The following is a 20,969-nucleotide window of genomic DNA, read 5'->3' on the forward strand; positions in this document are numbered from 1 at the left end:
AATAATTAAAAAATGGACGAACACGGGATCCTGGTCCTAAAATGTGTGCTGTTTTCACAGGTACTAGAGGACACATTAATATGTGCCATGGATTGCAGACAAAGAGGGGAAGAATGGCTGGAATTTTCTCCGGATGGGTGGTAGAGGTCACAGACAGAAAGTACAAAAAAAAACAAAAAAAAAAAAACAGAGAGATAGAGAGAGGGAAGCAGCAAAGTGTGCCAGGAAACAGATACGTGGTGACCCGACCCAGCGGCATGGTGCAAGTTGCCCGGTAGGATCAGCGGCGGATTCGGCGAGGTGCATAACTCAACTAAAGGTTTCAGACAGTGACCCGAGTGGCGCGCTTCAGGCCTTGCTGGGGTAAGTGGCACCACTGTGGCAGGTGCCCATTATTCGCCCTGCCCGACTTGCAGGTTTTAAACTGGCCCCGCGGTGGTATTCAGACAGGAGGACGGAACCACAGGAGGGCCTGGCGTCTGTCTGAGCGGCTCATCTAAAGAACAGAACTGGTCTGTTCCTGAAGGTCTGTCCGCCTGGAATGTTTCTTCATAAACAAACGCTGTGGTGGAAGGTCGCTTCGGCGCTGCGGCGTTCGGTCTAGAACAAGAAGACTCCTGCATGCGCGGCCGCCAGGTCCCCAGTTCAGGGGGACACACAACATAAACTCAACAGCTCATCCTGTATGGATCTCACAACACACTGATAGGTAAAGGGAATTTGGCACCACTACTGGTCAAGTTGGAACTTTGATGTTAAATTTTACTTATACTTTTTGCTAAGATGTAAACAGAGTAAAGCATAAGCAGCTTTTTATCCTGCTTCAAAATGTTACTGGGTTACTGGTACTGGTGACGGCATGATTCCATCACCAAAAAAATAACCTTCACAAGCTTCTGTCACAGTGATCCCATTTGCACATTATTGTCTAATGTATTGTACATGTGTTTACATGTTAAATATTCTATTGTTGTTATTGTATATTGTGTATTTTCTTATAATGCTGCTGCTCTGAGTGGCTTTGCCCTGAAATGTTCTCTTGTCTATTAGTGCAGAAAGACAAAAAAACACACTGACTGTTTGTGGAATACTGCAAGGGTGGAAAAGCCATTCAACAGTCTGAGACAACAAGCATATTTGACCACGTCACCTCAGAAAGTGCTCAGAGCACATTAATGTTTCAATATTAAGCAGGAGACTAATATGTTAGTATTTTGTGTATAATGAAACATACACACACATACAGTGTATAGTAGCCTCGTGGTAAGACACTCACCTATGAACCAGATGTCCAAGATGCCCACTTACTACCATTGTGTCCCTGAGTAAGATACTTAACCTTGAGTGTCCCAGGGGGACTGTCCCTGTACCTACTGATAAATGTCGTAAATGTAAATATAAATGTACATGAAACAAACATGTCAGAGGCACCTTAATCTACCATGTTTACCCAGAGTTCAGTCTGCTGCAGGAAAACTAAGCAACACTTGTATTATAAAGAACACACGTCAGTGTTCAGCATCTTAGACCATTGTTTCAGGGATGAATGTGTATGTGGGTATGTGTGTGTGTGTGTGTGTGTTGGCTCTTTTGAGCAGAGGATTATGTTTACATCAGGAAACTAATCTGAATGGATTTGTACACAAGTAATGTGATAATGCAGGAGTGTGTGCTGGTGATAACGCCCCTTATATACTCTCAGATTCAAAATGCTTCAACACAAGACTGAGGACTAAAGAGAGAGAAAATAACAACATATAAGGAGAAAAGCTTTTCTACATTTTTTTTTATTATTATGCCAGCTGTTTATTATGAGACAGGAGATCTGATTCCCACAGGCAGAGAGAAAGAGAGCGAGAGAGAGAGTGAGCATCTGGAGAGAGTGTGTGCTTGGCAAGGTTGTTTTCTCACAGTGTGTGTTTTTGTGTGTGAATGTGCACTTGGGGAGAGTGTGTTCCCAATATGCACTGCAGTGCATGTCTTTGCTGGTTTGCACGGTCCCCACACATACAGACGGAGGACAGTGTGGTTACATAACGTGCTGGATATTTTCATGGTGCTTCATAAGACAAGTCTCGGAATGTCAGATTGACTAGTTCCCCAATCAGATTGCATGAGTTGAAATGTTGAGGATCTGCATTTTTGTCCCGGTAGTGGGCATGGTCCTGAGGTGACTGGCAGAGATCATGCTTGAGATGTCAAATGATGCCCCTGTGCACAAGTAGTTTACCAAGCAAAGAAAAAGGAAGACATGGTGCATAAGAGCTGTCAATCATAGATCTATCTGTTTATTTTTGTAAATCCTAAAGACAAACGTCATGTAATTTAAGAGAACACTCCCCACATGTTTTGCCTATTACATTTATGCGTGTTTGTGTGTGTGTGTGTGTGTGTGTGTGTGTGTGTGTGTGTGTGTGTGACAGCCCAAATGTAAAGAAAACACTCCTTTGCAGACAAGACAAAATGAGACATAAAACTTCACACCGTCTCTTTCTCTCTCTCAAACACACACACACACACACACACACACACACACACAAACACAGATTATCAATGTTTGGTAAATCTAAAGTACAGAGGTGCTATCAGTAAACTGATAAAAACATGCACAGCCCAATTCCCTCCAAAAACTGCAGAGGGCCACGCCCGTCCACAGACCCACGCAATGTTCAGAAGAGCTGTCTACCAAGGCTGGTATAGTTATTCTTTCTTACAGGGACACAACAGTCACACACTCCCCACGCCATGCTCTCAGACCGCATGTTTCTGTCGCTCACCCTCATTGCTGGAGGCACGGTGGAACGAGAGCTCTCCACAAAGTTGACAGGAAATCCAGAGCTGGGGGGGGGCTCAGTGCTGCCCAGGCGCAGCACCTCCGTCTCCGGGCAGAAGTGTCTCTGAGAGCCACCAGCTCAGAATGTCCTCTGGCTGCAGTGCAAAAACTCTCTCACTCTCTCTCTCTCTCTTTCCCTCTCTCTCTCTCACACACATACCTAAAATATGCCCTGCACTACCAGGGACAAATGTCTGCCCCACTTTTAATCACATAAGAGCTCGCAACTTATTTTGACCAGGCGCCTGTTATGTCTGTGTGTCAAAGTGTAAATGTTTGTGTGTGTGTGTGTGTGTGTGTGTGTGTGTGTGTGTGTGTGTGTGTGTGTGTGTATCGAGAGAGAAATCAGTACCACGATGATGAATGTAGTACATCACATCAGAACAGATGAGAGAGCGCATTTCAGCGTGTGCTAATGATTGAATGTCTGTGACCATGTATTGCTGTCCCCCACATAAAAAGATTTCATAAGCATACACACAGGCAAAGACAGTCCAATCCAAGACTGACATCATTATAGAAAGCCAAAGCCCGTGTGAGACAAGCCTATGAACCAGAAGACCACAAAGTCCCAGTCTCCAGGGGGACTGTCCCTTTAACTACAAAATGCTGTAAATGTCTGCTGAAGGGTCCGCATAGGCCTGTAGTAGGGAGACGAGTTGTCTCTCAGTACCAGTATTCCAGCAGCACTCAGCACCCTCTGCAACAAAATTCCAGGCCTGGGAGGACCATTATGGACGTTACCTTGAAGCCATTCTATCTGATGATTTAGTGCACAGCTATTGCTTAACTATGTAGCTCAGTTCATGTTGCCACAATGGCATTTGCCTAATAAGGAAACACCCTGAATGATTGTGTGAACAACAGGACACTGTAACACAAAGTGTTACTCAAACTTCCAGAATACTATTCAGTGGACAGTTGTTTTACAGGAAACGGACTCCCACACTGCCGTTCACTGATCTGTGCGTCAAGCCCGTTCTGAGACAGAAACCAGCCAACAGGATGAGGTCACATCTGCATCTCTTCACACACACGCTGCCCTGAGTGGAAACACACAGCCCATGCGCGGCCGCGGTGACACACGGGCGGGTCCTCCCCCCATACACTGTTATCACACATCCACACACCCACCTACACACAACTGACGTGGAGGTGTTCTTACTCGGACAAACGCAAAGTCATGCAGGCCTGTATACATTAGGGGTGTGCCGGTATGTCACTTGGCATGTATGGCACACTGACTGAAAGTGCTAGTTTCACACACACACACACACACACACACACACACACACACACACACACTTGCTGGCAAAGATTTAGTTTCAGCCTGCTGACAGGAAGTGTCACCTTTCATTATCTGTACACCTCTCAACGTAGCAACTTCCAGCAAGCAGCCATGCAGTGGGTGTGTGCGCGTGTGTGATTGCGTGTGCGTGACTATTGCTCTGCCTTACATGGGCTCTGCTATTGTTATAGTTGGCAACTGTACGTGCGTGTGAAGGTGCTTTTTATCCACCACTGCTGTCCAAACCACATCCCCTTCAATGCACGTCAGCTCCTACCATGGCATGAAAGGTATATAATTAGCCGTTATAATTCAGTCTCAGTTTGACACTAATGGCCAGAGTGGACTCACAGGTTTCCTCCTCTTCAGCCTGTTTTTCTTTCTTTCTCTGCTATGACGGGCACAGTAGTGTCATTTCAAGTTCCTGATGACCGTCCAGGTTGTAGACTTACTGGTTTTCATCAGGATGGTATGTCTAAATAGAGACATTAGGAGTGCTGCAAGTGCATAGAAGAACACAATCTTTCTTTTGGAAATAAGGTGGTTTGAGTGGAAAACACTGGCGGATCTGATCATGGGGCCTGTCATTGCATGGGGAGTGGACACTGGAAGAGCTGGGGAGGATGACCAGAGGAACTTGGCCGGTGAGAAGGAGGCAGAAGGGGAACAGGAGTGGAGCAAACACTCATCTAGACTCTTCTCTGTCTTGTCCCCTCGGTGGTGGATCAAACTTCCCCTCAATGTCAGAACATCAAAGTAACAGCACAGAGAATACTTATTCTAACTTGTAACTTATAGTCTGACCTACATAAGATAAACTACAACCGAGCAAATAAAATTATTGTATTCACAGTTGGGGGTCCTAGTGAACCAGAATCACTTCATTGATGGTAACATGAAAGCACGTTGTAAGTCGCTCTGGATAAGGCCGTCTGCCAAATGCCATAAATGTAAATGTAAAATGTGGTGTGAGTGTGTAGTGTCCCTGTGAGAGTGCCCTTTTCCCGTCTGCACATTCCCTTTCCCAAAGTAAAGCCCTATATGTTTGCTCATTCGGCATAACCATAAACCTGTTTGTATTCCACCTACACTTGGGTCCTACCTTTCCTTGGTGTTGTGACACAATCTCCAGGATCTCCATAATGCCAATTGTCTTGATGTCACCTTGTTATTGTTTTGCTAAAATAAGTTCAGTCAAACTGAAAGCACACTGCCTTGTACAATTTTTATGGTTTATGTCTTGTTATATTTGCCCAATGTGTGTACTGTGTTATCAAATTTGAGCTATGCAACTTTGTTTCTCGGAATACTTCTCTACAAATGACATTTTGGCCTGAAATAAAACCCAAATAATATTTTTCAGTTGTCCAAAAATTAAGTGTCACAAATTCAGCCACAATTATGAAATATGGAAAATCCACATAAAAAGGGTCTTTAAACAATCAGCAGTAAAAATAACAGTATCTACAAAAGAAAACGTATTTCATGTTCAAAGCAGTTTAAAAGCAGCCATAAGATTAAAAAGATTAAAATAGTCTGTCACAGCCTCCATAGAGTAAGTGCATCCAAACACTTGACAGGAAATGTAATGTTGCAAAATACAATTTGACTATGGTTTCCTCTACCACTTATGTATCAAAAATTGCAAGATAATTCTTGCCCCGCCCACAATCTCTTCATTGTGTTATTATGGGACAATGTATAATGCTACAAAATGCCCAATGCACAAAAAAAGACCCTTGCACAAAAATACTATCCTGTTACCGGTTGCTCAACTCTGACAAAGGCTGTGAAACATAAAGTAAACCAATTTAACATTTCGTGGATGTAGACATGCAAAAACCTGATGTGAGGTGAACGAGGGGCGGACGGTGGCTTTGCATGTGATTTGCAATTTTACTGGGGACAGGGATCAGCGCATCTGCAAGGTGGCTGGTATAAACCAATAATTGGAAGACACTTTTATCCATCGTGACAATGGGATACTCAGGAGTGAGTAAAGCAGTCATCAGTTCCTAACCCTAACACAATAAATGTCAGCAGGGCCAAAATATCCAAGAGACCCTAATAGCGGTCGGTGGCCCATGTGGGATAATGGTTTATGGAACATAGAAGTTCATGATTAAGTTCAGTTAATGTAAAGTGAAGTGATTGTCATTGTGATACACAGCAGCACAGCACACTGTGCACACAGTGAAATTTGTCCTCTGCATTTAACCATCACCCTTGGTGTGCAGTGGGCAGCCATGACAGGCGCCCGGGGAGCAGTATGTGGGGACGGTACCTTGCTCAGTGGCACCTCAATGGCACCTTGGCTGATCGGGATTCGAACCAGCAACCTTCTGATTACGGGGCCGCTTCCTTAACCGCTAGGCCACCACTGCCCCATTGTTGAATGTTGTTGCATATTGAGATTTTTGTGTCAGTTTTCAAATTTTCATTAGACATCAGTCCCCACTCTAGTTTGGGGTTGAAATAATAGCTCTGTTTCTGCATCATCATCATTTCCTTTTTCTATTTCTGTTTGCTCTTTTTTTTTTATTGACTTTGCTATCTGCTCTAATGTCTTGTCTCTATCTCTCCATCTGTTACGGTGCTTATCTGTGTTCTCTGTAGCTGGGTTGTACACAACATTATCTGCCTTCCCTCTCGTACTTTAGTCTGTTCTGGACTGATGGTGAGATAGACGGCTTTCACTTCCACAAAAAGAATACACTACGGGACAACTAACACTGGCAGTGTGTGTGTGTGTGTGTGTGTGTGTGTGTGTCTGAGGAGAGTATGGCCATGTGACTCACCCTGAACTGTGTGTAGACAGCAGTGAACAACGCTATACACGAATGTGCTCACACACACACACACGAATGTGGCACAGAGCATACAGGTGTGTGTCAGGTGTGTATGAAATGACAGATATGAACCCTCACCAGCGGGGCTCCCTTCTGTTCTCCTGGCCGCCATCGCATGCATTAGGGGTTGTGTCCCTCCTGCAGTCATCGAGATCCTGACTGGCCGGAGGGGAGGGATAGGCTCCTGGCTGAGGGGTCCAACGCCCTTCTCCAGCGCATGGTCTGGCTTGGGCCCTGAAGTCCGACTCGGAGTTCCTCTTCATGGCCTGCAGCTGGGCCAGTGGCACCACGTCGCAGCCCTGTGGTCGGTGCCACACCGTCTGCTGGCTCGCAATGTTGTAGTAGTAGAAGCGGTTGTTGCTGCTGTCGAAGAGCTCCCACCACTGCTTGCCGTCCGACTGACGGACGGCCACGCCCGGAGGCACCTCCCAGCCGCACTCTCCCGTGGCCAGGTTCACGTACATGCGCTCCCTTGAGCGCGGCTCCAGGATCTCCACCCAGTCAGAGCTGCGGGGAGGAGAAACACAGGAACCGTTTGTGTTTAAAGCATCTGCGTTGCGTAGATTATTGCGATATCATTATATTTTTTATCATAGCCCCTTCATGTATCATATTGTCAGATTCTTGCCAATACACAGCAGAACTGGACATGGCACATGCAATCACAATTCTCGAAACACAGACACAGTTCCTTATAGAACAGCAGAGCTTTTGAGGAACCATGCCAACCACCTGAAACATGCCAAAGCATCTTCTGTAAAAAACTATATTCCACAAATGCCAGACAACTGTCAACACCGGAGGCTGATGTGACTCCTCTCCCAGAAAACCCTCCAGAAGAGACACGAGCGGCTCGAGTGTCCAGCAGCCCCAGCCGACCCCTGTGACGACTCGGCCATTATCTCCGATCCAAATTTAACTCGGCCTTCATTGTACACAAATGCAAACAGGATCAGAAACACTTGTTACCAGCCTGGAGGCGCTTTTAGTGGCATGGATACACATTCCCATTCATGTAGCTGGGCAACCCAGTACCGCTGCAGTAGGGTCTCGGTGGCAGAGCACAAAACACTCAGTAAACACTCCGTGACATTCAGACGGGGGCAGGAGAGCTCATTGGAGTCGGTCAGGAAAGCACACATTTGTTTTTGCATTTTTCTCAAGTCCAGGGTGACATGTACTTTGTTTGATTTAATTGCAATAACACACACACACACACACACACACACACACTCCATCACTCCATCGTAGCTCCTTACACATGGCTGTTCCTTGAGAAATGTACTAAACATCAAATGCTATTCATATTGGTTAATCCGTAAATTATACCTATCATACCAGGCACAGTGTAGCAAGATGGTTCAGTTGTTGATGACCTTGCTGTATTCTGCAGGAGGAGACTGGAAAAACAGTCGTCCACTCACTCACGATCCAGGGTCCTAATCAGGAGCCCCAGGAACTCAGCCCACCACAGACGGATCCTGCAATCTAACATTAACCTTCAAGTCATCTGGGAATCTGAATCTGTTTTAATGATTAAAATTATAATAACTTTGAAACAAACATACAGGTATGTACATTTACATTACATTTACAGCAATTATCAAACCAGTAGTTACAGGGACAGTCCCCCTGGAGACACTCAGGGTTAAGTGTCTTGCTCATTGACACAATGTGGGTAAGTGGGGTTTAAACCTGTGACTTTGTGGACTTCTGGTTAATGGGCGAGTGTCTTACCATACATCATCTCCCCACTACAACCCCAACACTGTCGCAAAGCCATAGATTCCAGCATTCTTTACACACACAAACACACACACACACACACACACACACACACACATATTAACACACATACATTAACATGCAAAGCCAGTTGTTCCAGCTGTAAGTCTCCTGGCTCTTCCCGCACTCTCTCCTGGTGGAGGTGCGAGTTCAAGAGGTTTACTGATCTGCGTCCATGACAACAACCGAGCAGCAAACAGAATAAACAGAAACCTAGACTGCATCTGTTCAGAGTGTGAAATTCGGAGGCCCTGACACCAGGAACCTTCCACCATACCACCTGGTACACACACAGCAAACAAGGGTCAAATGGATTCAGCTGAAGGGGGCACACACACACACACACACACACACACACACACACACACCTGTTGAATCTGTTTGAAAGAAGGCACAGCAACATTCTACAGACACAGCAAGACACACACAATCCATCCCATGTGTCCCACTGACACATGTTTTCTGTATTTCTCTCTTACATCCAAAACAGATGAATAAAATTGTAAAATGGAGATGTCTCTTTCACTGCATGAACAAGAACCTTCTTCCACATCTGAGAGAACCATTCTCACTTAGCATGGTGTGTGGCACACATAAAAACTGGGATATAAAAAATAATCAATGAAAAATAAACAACATCATTATAACAAGTGTTCTGGAATCTTTGTTCCAGTGCATTCCAGTACTTTCAAAAAATAATTAGAAAATCGTAAAAAAGGTCATTTGATTTCATAATTGAATTCAAAAGGTCAACCTTCATTATACAATCATAAACCCATTATCTATAATCAAAACAGCATATAAACTATAGTTAATACTTGATTGTGGCTGAAGGGGGAGGTTTAACTCAATTACGCAAAATTCACTAAATTCACTAAATTCTTTTAAGCTGAACTTGTAGATCAGGTATATAGACTGACCTTATGGTCCATTACCTTGTACAATAGTTTGATCCTCTTTCAAAGCCCAGTGTACAGCAGACCAATGCATTCCATCTCCACCGGTTCCAGACTCACACCAAACATACCGCTTCAAACAGCCACGCACATGGGTGGAACTCAGTGTTCTGACAGGCTGCTGGTGTATCCATGAGCACAGTGTGTGTGTGTGTGTGTGTGTGTGAGTGAGGGTGTGGGTTGTGGGTGGTGCTAGAGGCACATCCTCCTGTTCTTCCCCTGCAGTGCAGTGATGACCATCTGCTGGAGCTCAGTGGTCCCTCACAAACACAGACAACAAAACGGGGACCAAAGGGGATGGCCTCAACATTGGCCACTCTGGTCATGGGCAACACACACACACACACACACACACATACACACAGACACAGAACAGTCACATCCCAACAGACTGCCATTGTAATATAGACCCATTGTGTGGAAGTGCTTGTGTGGCAAAAGCATCCCTTTGGGTGTATGTGTGTGCGTGCATGCAAGCTTTCCTGTGTGTTACAAGATTAGCGATCAGAGATGAAAAGTAAAGAAAATAAGGGAGGTTATAATGATACGGGTGATGCCCATGGGCTGGGTGCACATAGGTCCGTGCCAAGGCACCTGATTAGGGAACGCTGGTCAATCAAAGCTTAGCCCCAATTGGCCTGATTGACCAGGGCTGCATAAAAAGGGGTAGCGGCCACAGTACTGGGCTGCTACGTTGATGTGGACCCAGAGACAATCATCACATGCCTGCGGGTCTGTTTAAGTTCTTTCCCTTTTCTGTTCCTTTTTGCCCTTGTGCCGGTTTTGTGCTATAATAAATCCCTTTTGTTACCCTGATGTCCCGCCTTCTGCCCGAGTTGTGACGGTAGTGGTGGTGGACACAAAGAAGCAAGTGACAAAATAGCTCATTCAGGGATACTGTGTGTGTTTGTATTCTACTGTGACAAAATACATAGATTATAGAATATAGCAGTTATATCATAAACATGGTTTTATATTTGAGTACAGAATAAAAAAGTTATTCCAGATTCCAGAATGTCTATTATGGCTGGCCCAGCCATATTTAGTTTTTCATTGTTAATAAATCTGAAAAACAGTTCTATATTTTTCTATCAATACGGGATGCTGTGCATACATTAATGATGAAAAACATGAACTTAAATTATTTTAAATGACTTAAATGACTTTCACAAAGAGTGAACAATTTTATGGGGTCTGAATACTTTCCGTACCCACTGTATATGCACACAGAGGATGCCCAGTTTCTCTGTACACATAACATAATAGAACATAATAGTAGACCTTTCAGGAGATTAAACAAAAATACACATAATACAACCAGGACCATTTTAGGTACATAAAATTAAGGACATTTTATGAGAGGGATGTTGTATAATGGTATAAAGGGGAAAATGGTATAATCAAGATAATACCAATTTACATAGCAAAGAAATATAGGGTAATATCAACTTTATATCAGCAACTAACTGCTCATTAAGGGTGATGGGCTAAATGCAGAGGACACGTTTCATTGTGTCATCATGTGCTGTGCTGCAGTTTCACAATCACTTCACTTTAAGTATGTGCACATAATTCTGTATTGCTTACAATGAGTAGCAAAATGAACAGTGAAAAAGAAACTGGAATGAATCAGCACAACATAACTCTGTAGGTCTGCAACAGTCTGCCAGACTTTCCTTGTTCTCATTTTGTACACTGAGGACCTGTTGCTGCAGAAGAACTTCCACAAATGTGAGGCCACCACAGACCAGTCACAGTTGCTGTGACACACACAGTGCAGATCCACATTTCTGGAGAGGGGCGTGTCAGACTACACCATAGGCTGGTGTGTTTTGCATGTGTCTGAGTGTGATTTGCATGTAAGTGAGTTGGGGGTGAGGGAACACATATGCACTCACAACCAGTCACAATGGCAACAGCACACACACACAAGAACACACACCAGCAGCAAGAGGGTCCTGAATACTGAGTAGCAGACAACATCGTGTAGACATCTGGGTAGGAACAGAGCTGAAGTCACACAATACATCCCTATCACACACACACACACACACACATATACAGAGGAAACAGTCAGCACAGCATAAGTGAGGGTCAGGGTCGGGCTGAAAGCTAAAAGCAGATGAAAGGTGCAGGACATGCTGCAGGTCGTGACCTCTTCACCTGCTTATGTTCTAGCAGGAGTGACATTTGGAGAACATTTCAGTTGAATACATCTAGCCACAAGTCCCGGTCCTCCACACATTTGCTGATAGTGATCAAGTTACTTAATTGTTTGCTATTTTATGTTAAGGTGCTATTTGTTCCTTTCTATTCTATTTTAAAGCGTGTTAAAAAGCGTCTTAAAAAGTTCCCCCTTGTGTTCATATAATACTGGGTTTTGGTACCCCTCCCCAGTGAGAACAGTGACGCGCAGACTCTTCTACATTTGTGGGTAATAAACATTCTTCAGCGGGTTGGCCAACGGCCTGCGAGGCGGCAGCTTCAGGCGAACCCAAACGGCGAGACGTGGATGATGAGTTTATGACACAACAATGGCCAACGTCTGCTCTCTCAAGTGCCTTTTGTTATTGCGCCCAAGAGGCCTGGCGCAGCGAAAGCATGTCAGGCGCTGTGCTCATTACCCCCAAAACCCCGCACCGCATACCACACGGTCTTTTCCCAGACGCCTTCAGCCTCCACTCATTTCTCATGTCCTTCAGTGTCTGCACAAATGGATCAAATGTTCCTATACTATAAAGAAATGCGTAGCACTCACCCCTTTCCCGAAATTCAATATTTTATATAGTCTATAGTAACTCAATATTTTGCCACAAAGGCTCAAGCAACTGGCTGTTGAACAAAACATATCAGTTGTGTTTACATTGGCATTCAGTTGGCATGCCTGATAGGGTAAAGGGAGGGTAAAAGAGACAGTATGAAACAACACATTTTACATTTACATCATTTACCTTATCAAGCTTGACTTACAATTAGTAGTGACCAAGACAGCCCCTGGAGACACTCATGTTTAAGTGCCTTGCTCAGGGACACAATGGTAGTAAGTGGGGTTTGAAGCTGTGACTTTGTGGACTTCTGGTTCAGAGGCTACTACTATCTACTGTCCTACAGACCAGGATTTTGTCTGCCCACCATGGTGTCAGTCCGTCGCCTGGACTCTAATGGTATTTATACTGGTGCCTGTTCACACTTGTTCATTTCAACATTACAGTAAATTTGTGACAGCCAATGCTGCTTCTCACTTGGGCTTCTCACCAGACACGCACACCAAACAGAGCATCCTCTGGAGCGAGAGTAAACAGAGAAAACACTCTCACTTAGACACATACTTACTCATACAAAACATTTACACACATACACAAGTGGCTCAAACGTGTTGTACAAGTGTGTGTGTTTTATGCATGTGGAAGACTATTTTAACCTCCCACCCTATAGGCTGGTGTTTGTTGCTGTCTGATTGGTCTGTTTGACTCACTGTCCTGTGGGAGCAACTGCAAAGTGCTTCCAGAACTTTCTCAAAATGTGAGAACATTTTTTACACACACAACATGATAAGTGAAAACTGCCTCAGCAATGAAATGTTGGGTGAGTGAAGAGGATTGCATGTTGAGAAGGTTAAGAGGGTGAAGGGGAGGATTGTGAGGGATTGTGGTGAAAGGATGAGAGAGGAGGACAGACATACAGGAGGACAGAGAGACAGTGACTCATCCCATACACAACATTATTATAATATTAAGTTCAATCTCCGTACAGAGCGTAATGCGCTGTGGGAATAGCGGAGACACAGAGGCATGAGAGACAAACCCATTCCCATTCTCAAACTGACAAACACTGACCATAAAGTACCATTAAAAACCAGGATTCATTCACCTGCAGATTTGCACAAAGATAAAGGGAAACATAGTTGTGAAATACATCCATTCAGTGATGTTATGCAATAAAAAAGTCATGTGATTTTAACAGGTGATTTTAACATCTACACAAAACTTGATAAAAATACAAAGACAGGACACGTACTAGACACAATGAGGATACATGTATACACATGTATACACAGGGCATCGGGAACATACACATGGTATTTCAAACTCCAGCCTGGAACGTGGAACCGGAGCACCCCGAGAACTCCAGTTGTGAAAATTTTTTATTATTATTTATTTATTTATTTATTTACTGTTTGTGTCCCAGCACATGGGAAGACAGTATGAACTGCTGGACTGAACTAGTCCGTAAATGCCTGTCACGGCCCTGTATGACAGACTGGCAGGCAGGTGGGGGTGTAGCATACACACACGTGCACAAGACACAAAACACACACGCCGCCATCTGCTCCTGCTCGGCGGGTCTGCGAGCAATTACCCCGATTCCTGCTCAACTCCACCCCCGTCCTGCTCTCCTGCCCCTGCTGATCCGTCTCCTGTTCTCAACTGCTGCCCCTGCCCAGCTCTGCACGAGCAAATGCACGGCACACACATACAGAGACAATACACTCACACGCGTAGTGCTTTGTGCACAAAGCAAACAGGTCAAAGTTCCATTTTCAGCCGAACACTGGTAGGACGTCCCCGTCAAAATCTCCAACTAAGACAAAAATCTGTTCCTGGTTAAAGTGTCTCAATGCTTCCTACAGTTGAACGAGAAAGAAAAGTGAGCGTCTAATCACATGATCCCTGTTTGATCTGGTTGTGGTTGTGGCTGAGGTGTAGTTAGCTGAGGCATCTCCACTCGGCTTGATCTCTTTTCAGAATCAGAGGTGTGTGTGGACCTGACACACACTCATACACAAACACAATAGACACCTGAACATGTTGGCAGATTCACTTGACATGAACACACCCCATACACTATCTTACTAGGCACTGGGAAAATAGATATGAAATATTTATCAGATTTTTTTTAAATCATGATTTTCATGCATTGTAGTCCAACAATTTTTTTAGACATTCTAACACATACATTTACAGCATTTATCCAGAGTGACTTACAATCAGCAGTGATAGGGACAGTCCCCATGGAGTGTCTTGCTCAGGGACACTATGGTAGTGGGTGATCCTGTGACTTTGTGGTCTTTTATTTCATAGGCAAGTGTGTTTCCTACTAGGCAACTACCACCCTAACACACACACACATGATCAGAAACAAGAGGAAAAGAAACACCAAGGTCACCTGTCAATCGCTGCACATTGCTCTCTCTCTTTCCCACCACATCAGTTTTATTAAAATTAAGGAATCTGGGGAATGACGAGTTTAGGTATTTGACAGGCAACATTATTACCAGCTAATCTAATGTGCCTCTCATGCTAATAAAGTTCTTGGCAGGAATGTGTGTATGTGTGTGTGTTAGAGAGAGAGAGAACACACTCCTCTTCCACAAGTGCTAAATCAGTGCTGACTCAGAGACACACCTCAGCACTGACTGGAATAACCATCAGTTATGCTGCACCCTACACACACACACACACACACACACACACACACACACGCACACACACAGGTATATATATTCCTGAGCATACCGTTAATTTGCCAAGAATAAAAATAAATAAATAAATAAATAAATGTAAAGCTGTGCTGTAATGGTATCAGTACAGTATCGCATGAATGTCTGCGTATATCAATACGTTGCAGAAAAAGCTTCATACGGATGCACTGGTCAACAATATCAATGTGACGGCTGAACCCTTCCGTTCTCCCAACTGAACAGCTGATTTGCTGTCAATGTCGCCTTGTTGTGACAAGGGTACTAGTAGCCTAGTGGGTAACACACTCACCTATGAACCAGAAGACCCGGGTTCGAATCCCACTTACTACCATTGCGTCCCTGAGCAAGACACCTAACCCTGAGTTGCTCCAGGGAGGACTGTCCCTGTAAATACTGATTGTAAGTCGCTCTGGATAAGGGCGTCTGATAAATGCTGTAAATGTTGTTGTGTTTTGTTATTAAATTTCCTTAGACTGTACTGAGTGTTAATACTGAACCCCTGCAATGAACTGGCACCGTGTGCAGAGGCAGTTCCCGCAAGCGCTTGAAGATTTAACATTCCATGACCCTGACTGCAGGTTTAGAAAATACGGTATTCCTTCAGTCTCTCCTCTGTTGTCAGGAATGCATGCAATATCGTCCACAGCGGTGCTGAGTTACGTGTCACGCGTCTGATTGGTTCTGGCAGCCCTGTGAAGCTTTATTAGCGGCCATCAGTCTAACCAGTCCAAGAGTCAATACCTTAAAACACTCCCTTGACTGCAAGCCTGTGTGGGTGTGTGTGGCTGCAAGCGTGTGTGTGGCCAGGGCGGGGCAGTTTACGAGTATCAACTTGCTGCTTGTAAAACAAATGTTAAGGGAAGAGATGAAACGTTTGGCTCCCAGAGCTGGTTGATGGCAGAGTCGACTGTTGTCAGACAGACAGACCAAGACCTGCAGAACAGGACAGAGCCTGACTGTGTACACGCACACACACACACACACATAAAGAAAAAAAAAACACTCCCACTGTTCTCCTACTGCCTGTAAATGCCAGTAAGTGAAACAGGACTCCTCTCTCCTGCCCCGTAAAACGCTGCCTTCCTCCTCTTCTCTCCATGCGTCTGTCCGGAGTGCCGAGTGTCGGCCCTCACACACTCCACTCCTCCTATTAATAACGCAAGCCCACCGTAACCCGAGTCTCCCAGTGCGCTCTGCACCTTCAGGCCTGCATCACAGACGCATTTAAGACTCGTCCTTATAAACACACACACACACACATATTGACAGATTCACTCTCAAATGCACACAAGCCTGGGCAAAGAAGCAAAAACCGTGTCAGTATGTTTCAATCTCCATCAAATCCCCACTAAACCTTTCATGTTGGCATCAACCAGCTGTCCATGGAGCTTGAGAAATGGCTTTATGCCCTTACGGGAGGCGGGCAACTGTCCTATTGAACGTGCAAAGTTCCTGGAACTGGGATCGTAACAAACCGGAAGCTAATTTAGCGAATAAAGGTGTGCAATTTCCCAGTTGGAACATTTTTGTGATCTACGTTCTGTAGTGAATAAAGTATTGGCTCATGTGAATTGAAAGAATTTTTTAAGTACATATTGTTCAAATTTAAAGAACTGCTCCTTGCAACATTTGCATTGCCATAGTTTCGAGGGGTACAACATGACCAACTTAGCAAGGCAGGTACAAAAGCAGAATCCCTAAGAGGTCATTCCCAAGGGGCTCAGCAAAACAGTTTGAAGCAGTGCATCTGCATATATGCATAACCGTTGTATTCTTACAAGTAGGGCTGGGTGGTTATACAATCTCATTAGATGATCGCTATAAAATTCAGCTTGATCTCTGTGATCAGGTTTGGGTATTTTTCCTGATCACAGTATAACAATACAGTACCTTGTGACGTACTTCACTAAGTTAGCAAGGAGCAAAATGGTTGAAAACGGAGCTGAGGAGAGCAGCAATAGTAAAAGAAAATCGTAAAGAAAACAGTATTTAAGTATAATATATTTTTATTTAGTTAAAATGTTTCCTTAAACATAACAAAGCAATCAGAGTAAGGCAGCTAATTCATTAAATTCTAGTATCAGATCGGTACTTGTGATTGGCCGATATCCAAAAACTAGGTATCGTATCAACACGGAGAATGCTAGCTCATTGCATCCTCACTGCTACGTTCCCTCCACTGGCTTCCTATAGCTGTCTGCATCAGATTCAAAATACTGATGTTTGCCTACAAAGCTGGCGTAGGGTCAGCAGCACCCTCCTACCTCAGATCTTTCATCACTCTTAGCAAAGAGTATTTCGACAAAATATTCTTTCAATATAAAAAAAAAAACATGGTTGTTATGCGAACGGTATCTAAATGAGGGATTTCAACGATGGATTTGTGTAAATCACTCTGTATAAGAGCATCTGGCAAATGCTGTAATTGGTCATTTATATGTAACATATATTATGCAAATTAGAAAGACAATCAGATAGTTTCTCTCCAAAACCTATGATCTTGTTTGGAAGTTTAACACCATACTTCCCTATACTGCCCCTACTGTTCATGTGTGTAATGCATCATATTACGCTGACCCTGTGCTTATAGATACTGCTCTTTTTTTTCAAGCATCGCACACGAGACAGACAGACGACACTTGATTCCCTGATTACAAACCTCTAAAGGTCCCTATCAAACTGACCACACTGCTGCAGCTGGACCACACATCACCTTCTAAAAATAACCAGCCTGCTCCGCCCTCAACTTCATCACTTCATGGTTTCCTAGCAATGAAGCAATATCAACAGCACAGGGTAACATAAGTAAGCTGTCCTCAAGGAGGGAAGACGGAATAAAGCATCAGTATCAGTGTCCTACAGTGCCGCAGCCCATTCCATTTTCCATTGTGTGTAATTAAGCTATGGGGATGTGTTTAAATTGTTACACAAGGCTTTGGTGCATCTGTGGAAATGATCAGTGTGGATGGCAGGAGGTTCATGTTCTATAGTCTCAAAGCATTACAGGCAGACAGAGCAGAGATGGAATACTGGAGAGGAGGAAGACGTGCTCTGGCGACAGAGCTTTCATGTCATGATCCACTTTCACTGACAGGCCAGAATCTCTCCTGTGTAGAACCCATCAAGACCTGACACCCAGTCCCAGTTGCACTTTAAGGCTCCTCTGAGTGGGAGTGATGGCCTCTGTCTGGAGTAACCCAACACTGCCACACAGCAGCAAACCCATTAACCTTGTCTGTTAGAGAATGCATCTCAATCTGACTCTTCCCTTACTCTAGATTTCTGTGTGTGTGTGTGTGTGTGTGTGTGTGTGTGTTTGCATGCATTTGTGTTATGCTAAGGGAAAAATCACATCTGCTTTTGTCACTCAGAACAATGTATCGCCATGTTTATGTATTAGTACTTGTGTTCTAAATGGATGGGGACTTAACTCGGATACATACCGAGCAGTAAGAAAGAATAGAATAAAACAGAATAGAATAAAAAAACATTAAAACAGTGTCTGTATATTGAGAGTCTTTGGTTAACAAGGGGTTAAATGGTTTAATAACGCACTTACTCCTTTAATCTCCCGTCAAGGCACATCACATGTAACACCAGGCCCTCGAAATCCAATTCTTCAACAAGTCAAGGCAAAACACTGAAAAAAACATCATGTCAAAAAAAACCCAGGGGGTGTTTGTAAAAGCAAATGAAATGATCATTTTCCCCATGCCCTACGGGACAATCATAACGTTAAATTAAACTTTAATCCAACTAACTGAGAAACCCTGATTCTTCTAAATACACACCCAGAAAAAAAAACGGATTTCTTGACTTTGCTCATATTGAAACCTAACGGCTGTATTTAATATTTCAATATCCATGGCATTGCCTGGCCTCTTGGCACTGCGAGCTTTGGCTTTCTGTGACCGTACAATGAGAACTCGTACAGTCTTACAGTCTGATACACAAAACAAAGTTCTCTAATCCTGTTACAAAACCCCGCTAACAACCTCCGCCTCACATCAGGCCGTTTATTAGCTCTCAACAGACCGCTTTTGACCCGTACCTCTGGACCTCCTGAGCGGGGGTCCGCATATGCCAGCTCCGGCCACACAGCAGATGCCACCATGTCGGTAATCACAGGAGCATCTGCGATATCAGCCATGTGTCCAGGCTGCCTCTGGCCGCTCACCACAGGCCTGACCAGTTTCTCTGAACCCCCACCCCGGACATTTCATCCCTCAGTGCTTTCCTCAGCCCAAGCAGAGTCTTTCTCCATACAACAATGGGCCCATAAGTGTCCATACTAGAATTATGCTAATCACATGCTAAATTCTGAGCCTAGGCATATACTTAGCATAATGCTATTGTTAATTAATTAGAAACGGTTACCTCCTTTATGACTGTACAAATCTGTTGACAGTACAAAACATAATCTACATAGTAGTAAAAAGAAAAATGTATTTTATATTTAGTTATTAATTATAAAAACTAAAGGGAGTGCATGAATGATATGATATGAATGATATTTTCACATGGCATTAGAAATATTGTGTTATGATTTTCATGCACATGAATGGCCAAAAACTTTCTGGCAAGAAATTGTTCATTGACACCTGAGTTGGTTAACATGTAAATGTTATGGCTGCCCACTGCTCACTCAGGGTGATGGGTTAAATGCAGAGGACAAATTTCACTGTGTGCACTGTGTGCTGTGCTCCTGTGTATCACGTGTGACCACCACTTCACTTTCATACTAGTAGATGGTTACACAGGTGAATTTATTGTGTTGTACGCTAAATTGAGTTGTACAAATGATGTCTATTTCAAAATCACACAGCTTTAGATAAGGGAACATAATTGCTAGATTTGCTAAATGTGCTTATTTTTTGGTTATTTTTCATAAAATACATTAGCATAAATAGCGGCAGCCTAGTTAGCTAATTAGCCAGCTGCATTTACAGAACACATCTCTAGCGTTGTGCTATTGTTAAGCACACCAGTAACAATATCACTTTATATTAAGTGTTGGAACAACAAAGCCCTAAAAATTTACTGAGCAACTTTAGATTTGTTTATAACCATACAACAATATGACAGCGTGTGACAGCATGTGCCTCATTTCATGAAATTTTGTCAACCCCAGTAGTCCTCTCAGGCTATTGAAATTTCCAAACTAACTGGTGTAATGACATAATAATGTCTTGGAACACCAGTTTATTGGCAGCTATCTTCCAGGCAAACATTTAGTCTTGGCAGTCATGAGTGTGTATTAGCCATTAAATACACAAAGTATTTTTATGTTGTTGAAGCTCAATCTAATCACAAACTTGCCTGGTTGGTCAGCTAATGATGGTGCTACATGTTGTGTAGGAGTGTGCAAGGCCATGAAAACTTGCTGACCTCGAGACCCAACAGAGCAGGTTTTGAAGAAGCACCTCAAAGTCCATTTACAGGTTTAATTGTGGGACCCCGTCCACCCATCTCCAGGTCGACATTTTTTTCAAGGCCCTGTGCCCTGTGACTCAGCTCAGAGCACAGATTATCTTGCTATGGAAATTCTCTTTCTTCCAACCAAAGGAACATGTGCCTGGGTGTGCAACACTCCAAATTCACGTGTGAGTAAACCTGCATCCCTTTGTGTGTTGCTAGAGATCAGCCAAGAGAGGTTTAGACAAGCTTTTAGGGCCACAATGTCCTGCAAACTCAAGCAAATCCTGGAATTCCATCACTTTGGTCCCTGTGGTTTCTAAATCCGGATTAGCGTACTGTGACATGTTTTCATGTGTAC

At 43.8% G+C, this 20,969-nt stretch overlaps 1 protein-coding gene across 3 annotated transcripts in view; it reads right to left on the bottom strand.

The window, feature by feature from the left end:
- Nucleotides 1–20,969, bottom strand: part of arhgap46b (Rho GTPase activating protein 46b) — a 66,607-nt gene that overhangs the window by 31,598 nt on the left and 14,040 nt on the right. The window contains exons 1-2 of one of the 3 annotated variants that reach the window (XM_028993083.1): nucleotides 18,753–18,843; nucleotides 7,049–7,477 (exon numbers count right to left, since the gene is read on the bottom strand). In XM_028993083.1, coding sequence (XP_028848916.1) covers nucleotides 7,049–7,477; nucleotides 18,753–18,778 — 455 coding nt within the window. In that variant the 5' untranslated portion in view covers nucleotides 18,779–18,843. Of the gene's footprint in view, nucleotides 1–2,777; nucleotides 2,905–7,048; nucleotides 7,478–18,752; nucleotides 18,844–20,969 lie in introns of those variants that run through there. The other 2 variants (XM_028993084.1, XM_028993085.1) reach the window with 2 other exon arrangements.

This window comes from Denticeps clupeoides, chromosome 10 (assembly GCF_900700375.1).
Source record: "Denticeps clupeoides chromosome 10, fDenClu1.1, whole genome shotgun sequence".
Classification (NCBI taxonomy): domain Eukaryota; kingdom Metazoa; phylum Chordata; class Actinopteri; order Clupeiformes; family Denticipitidae; genus Denticeps; species Denticeps clupeoides.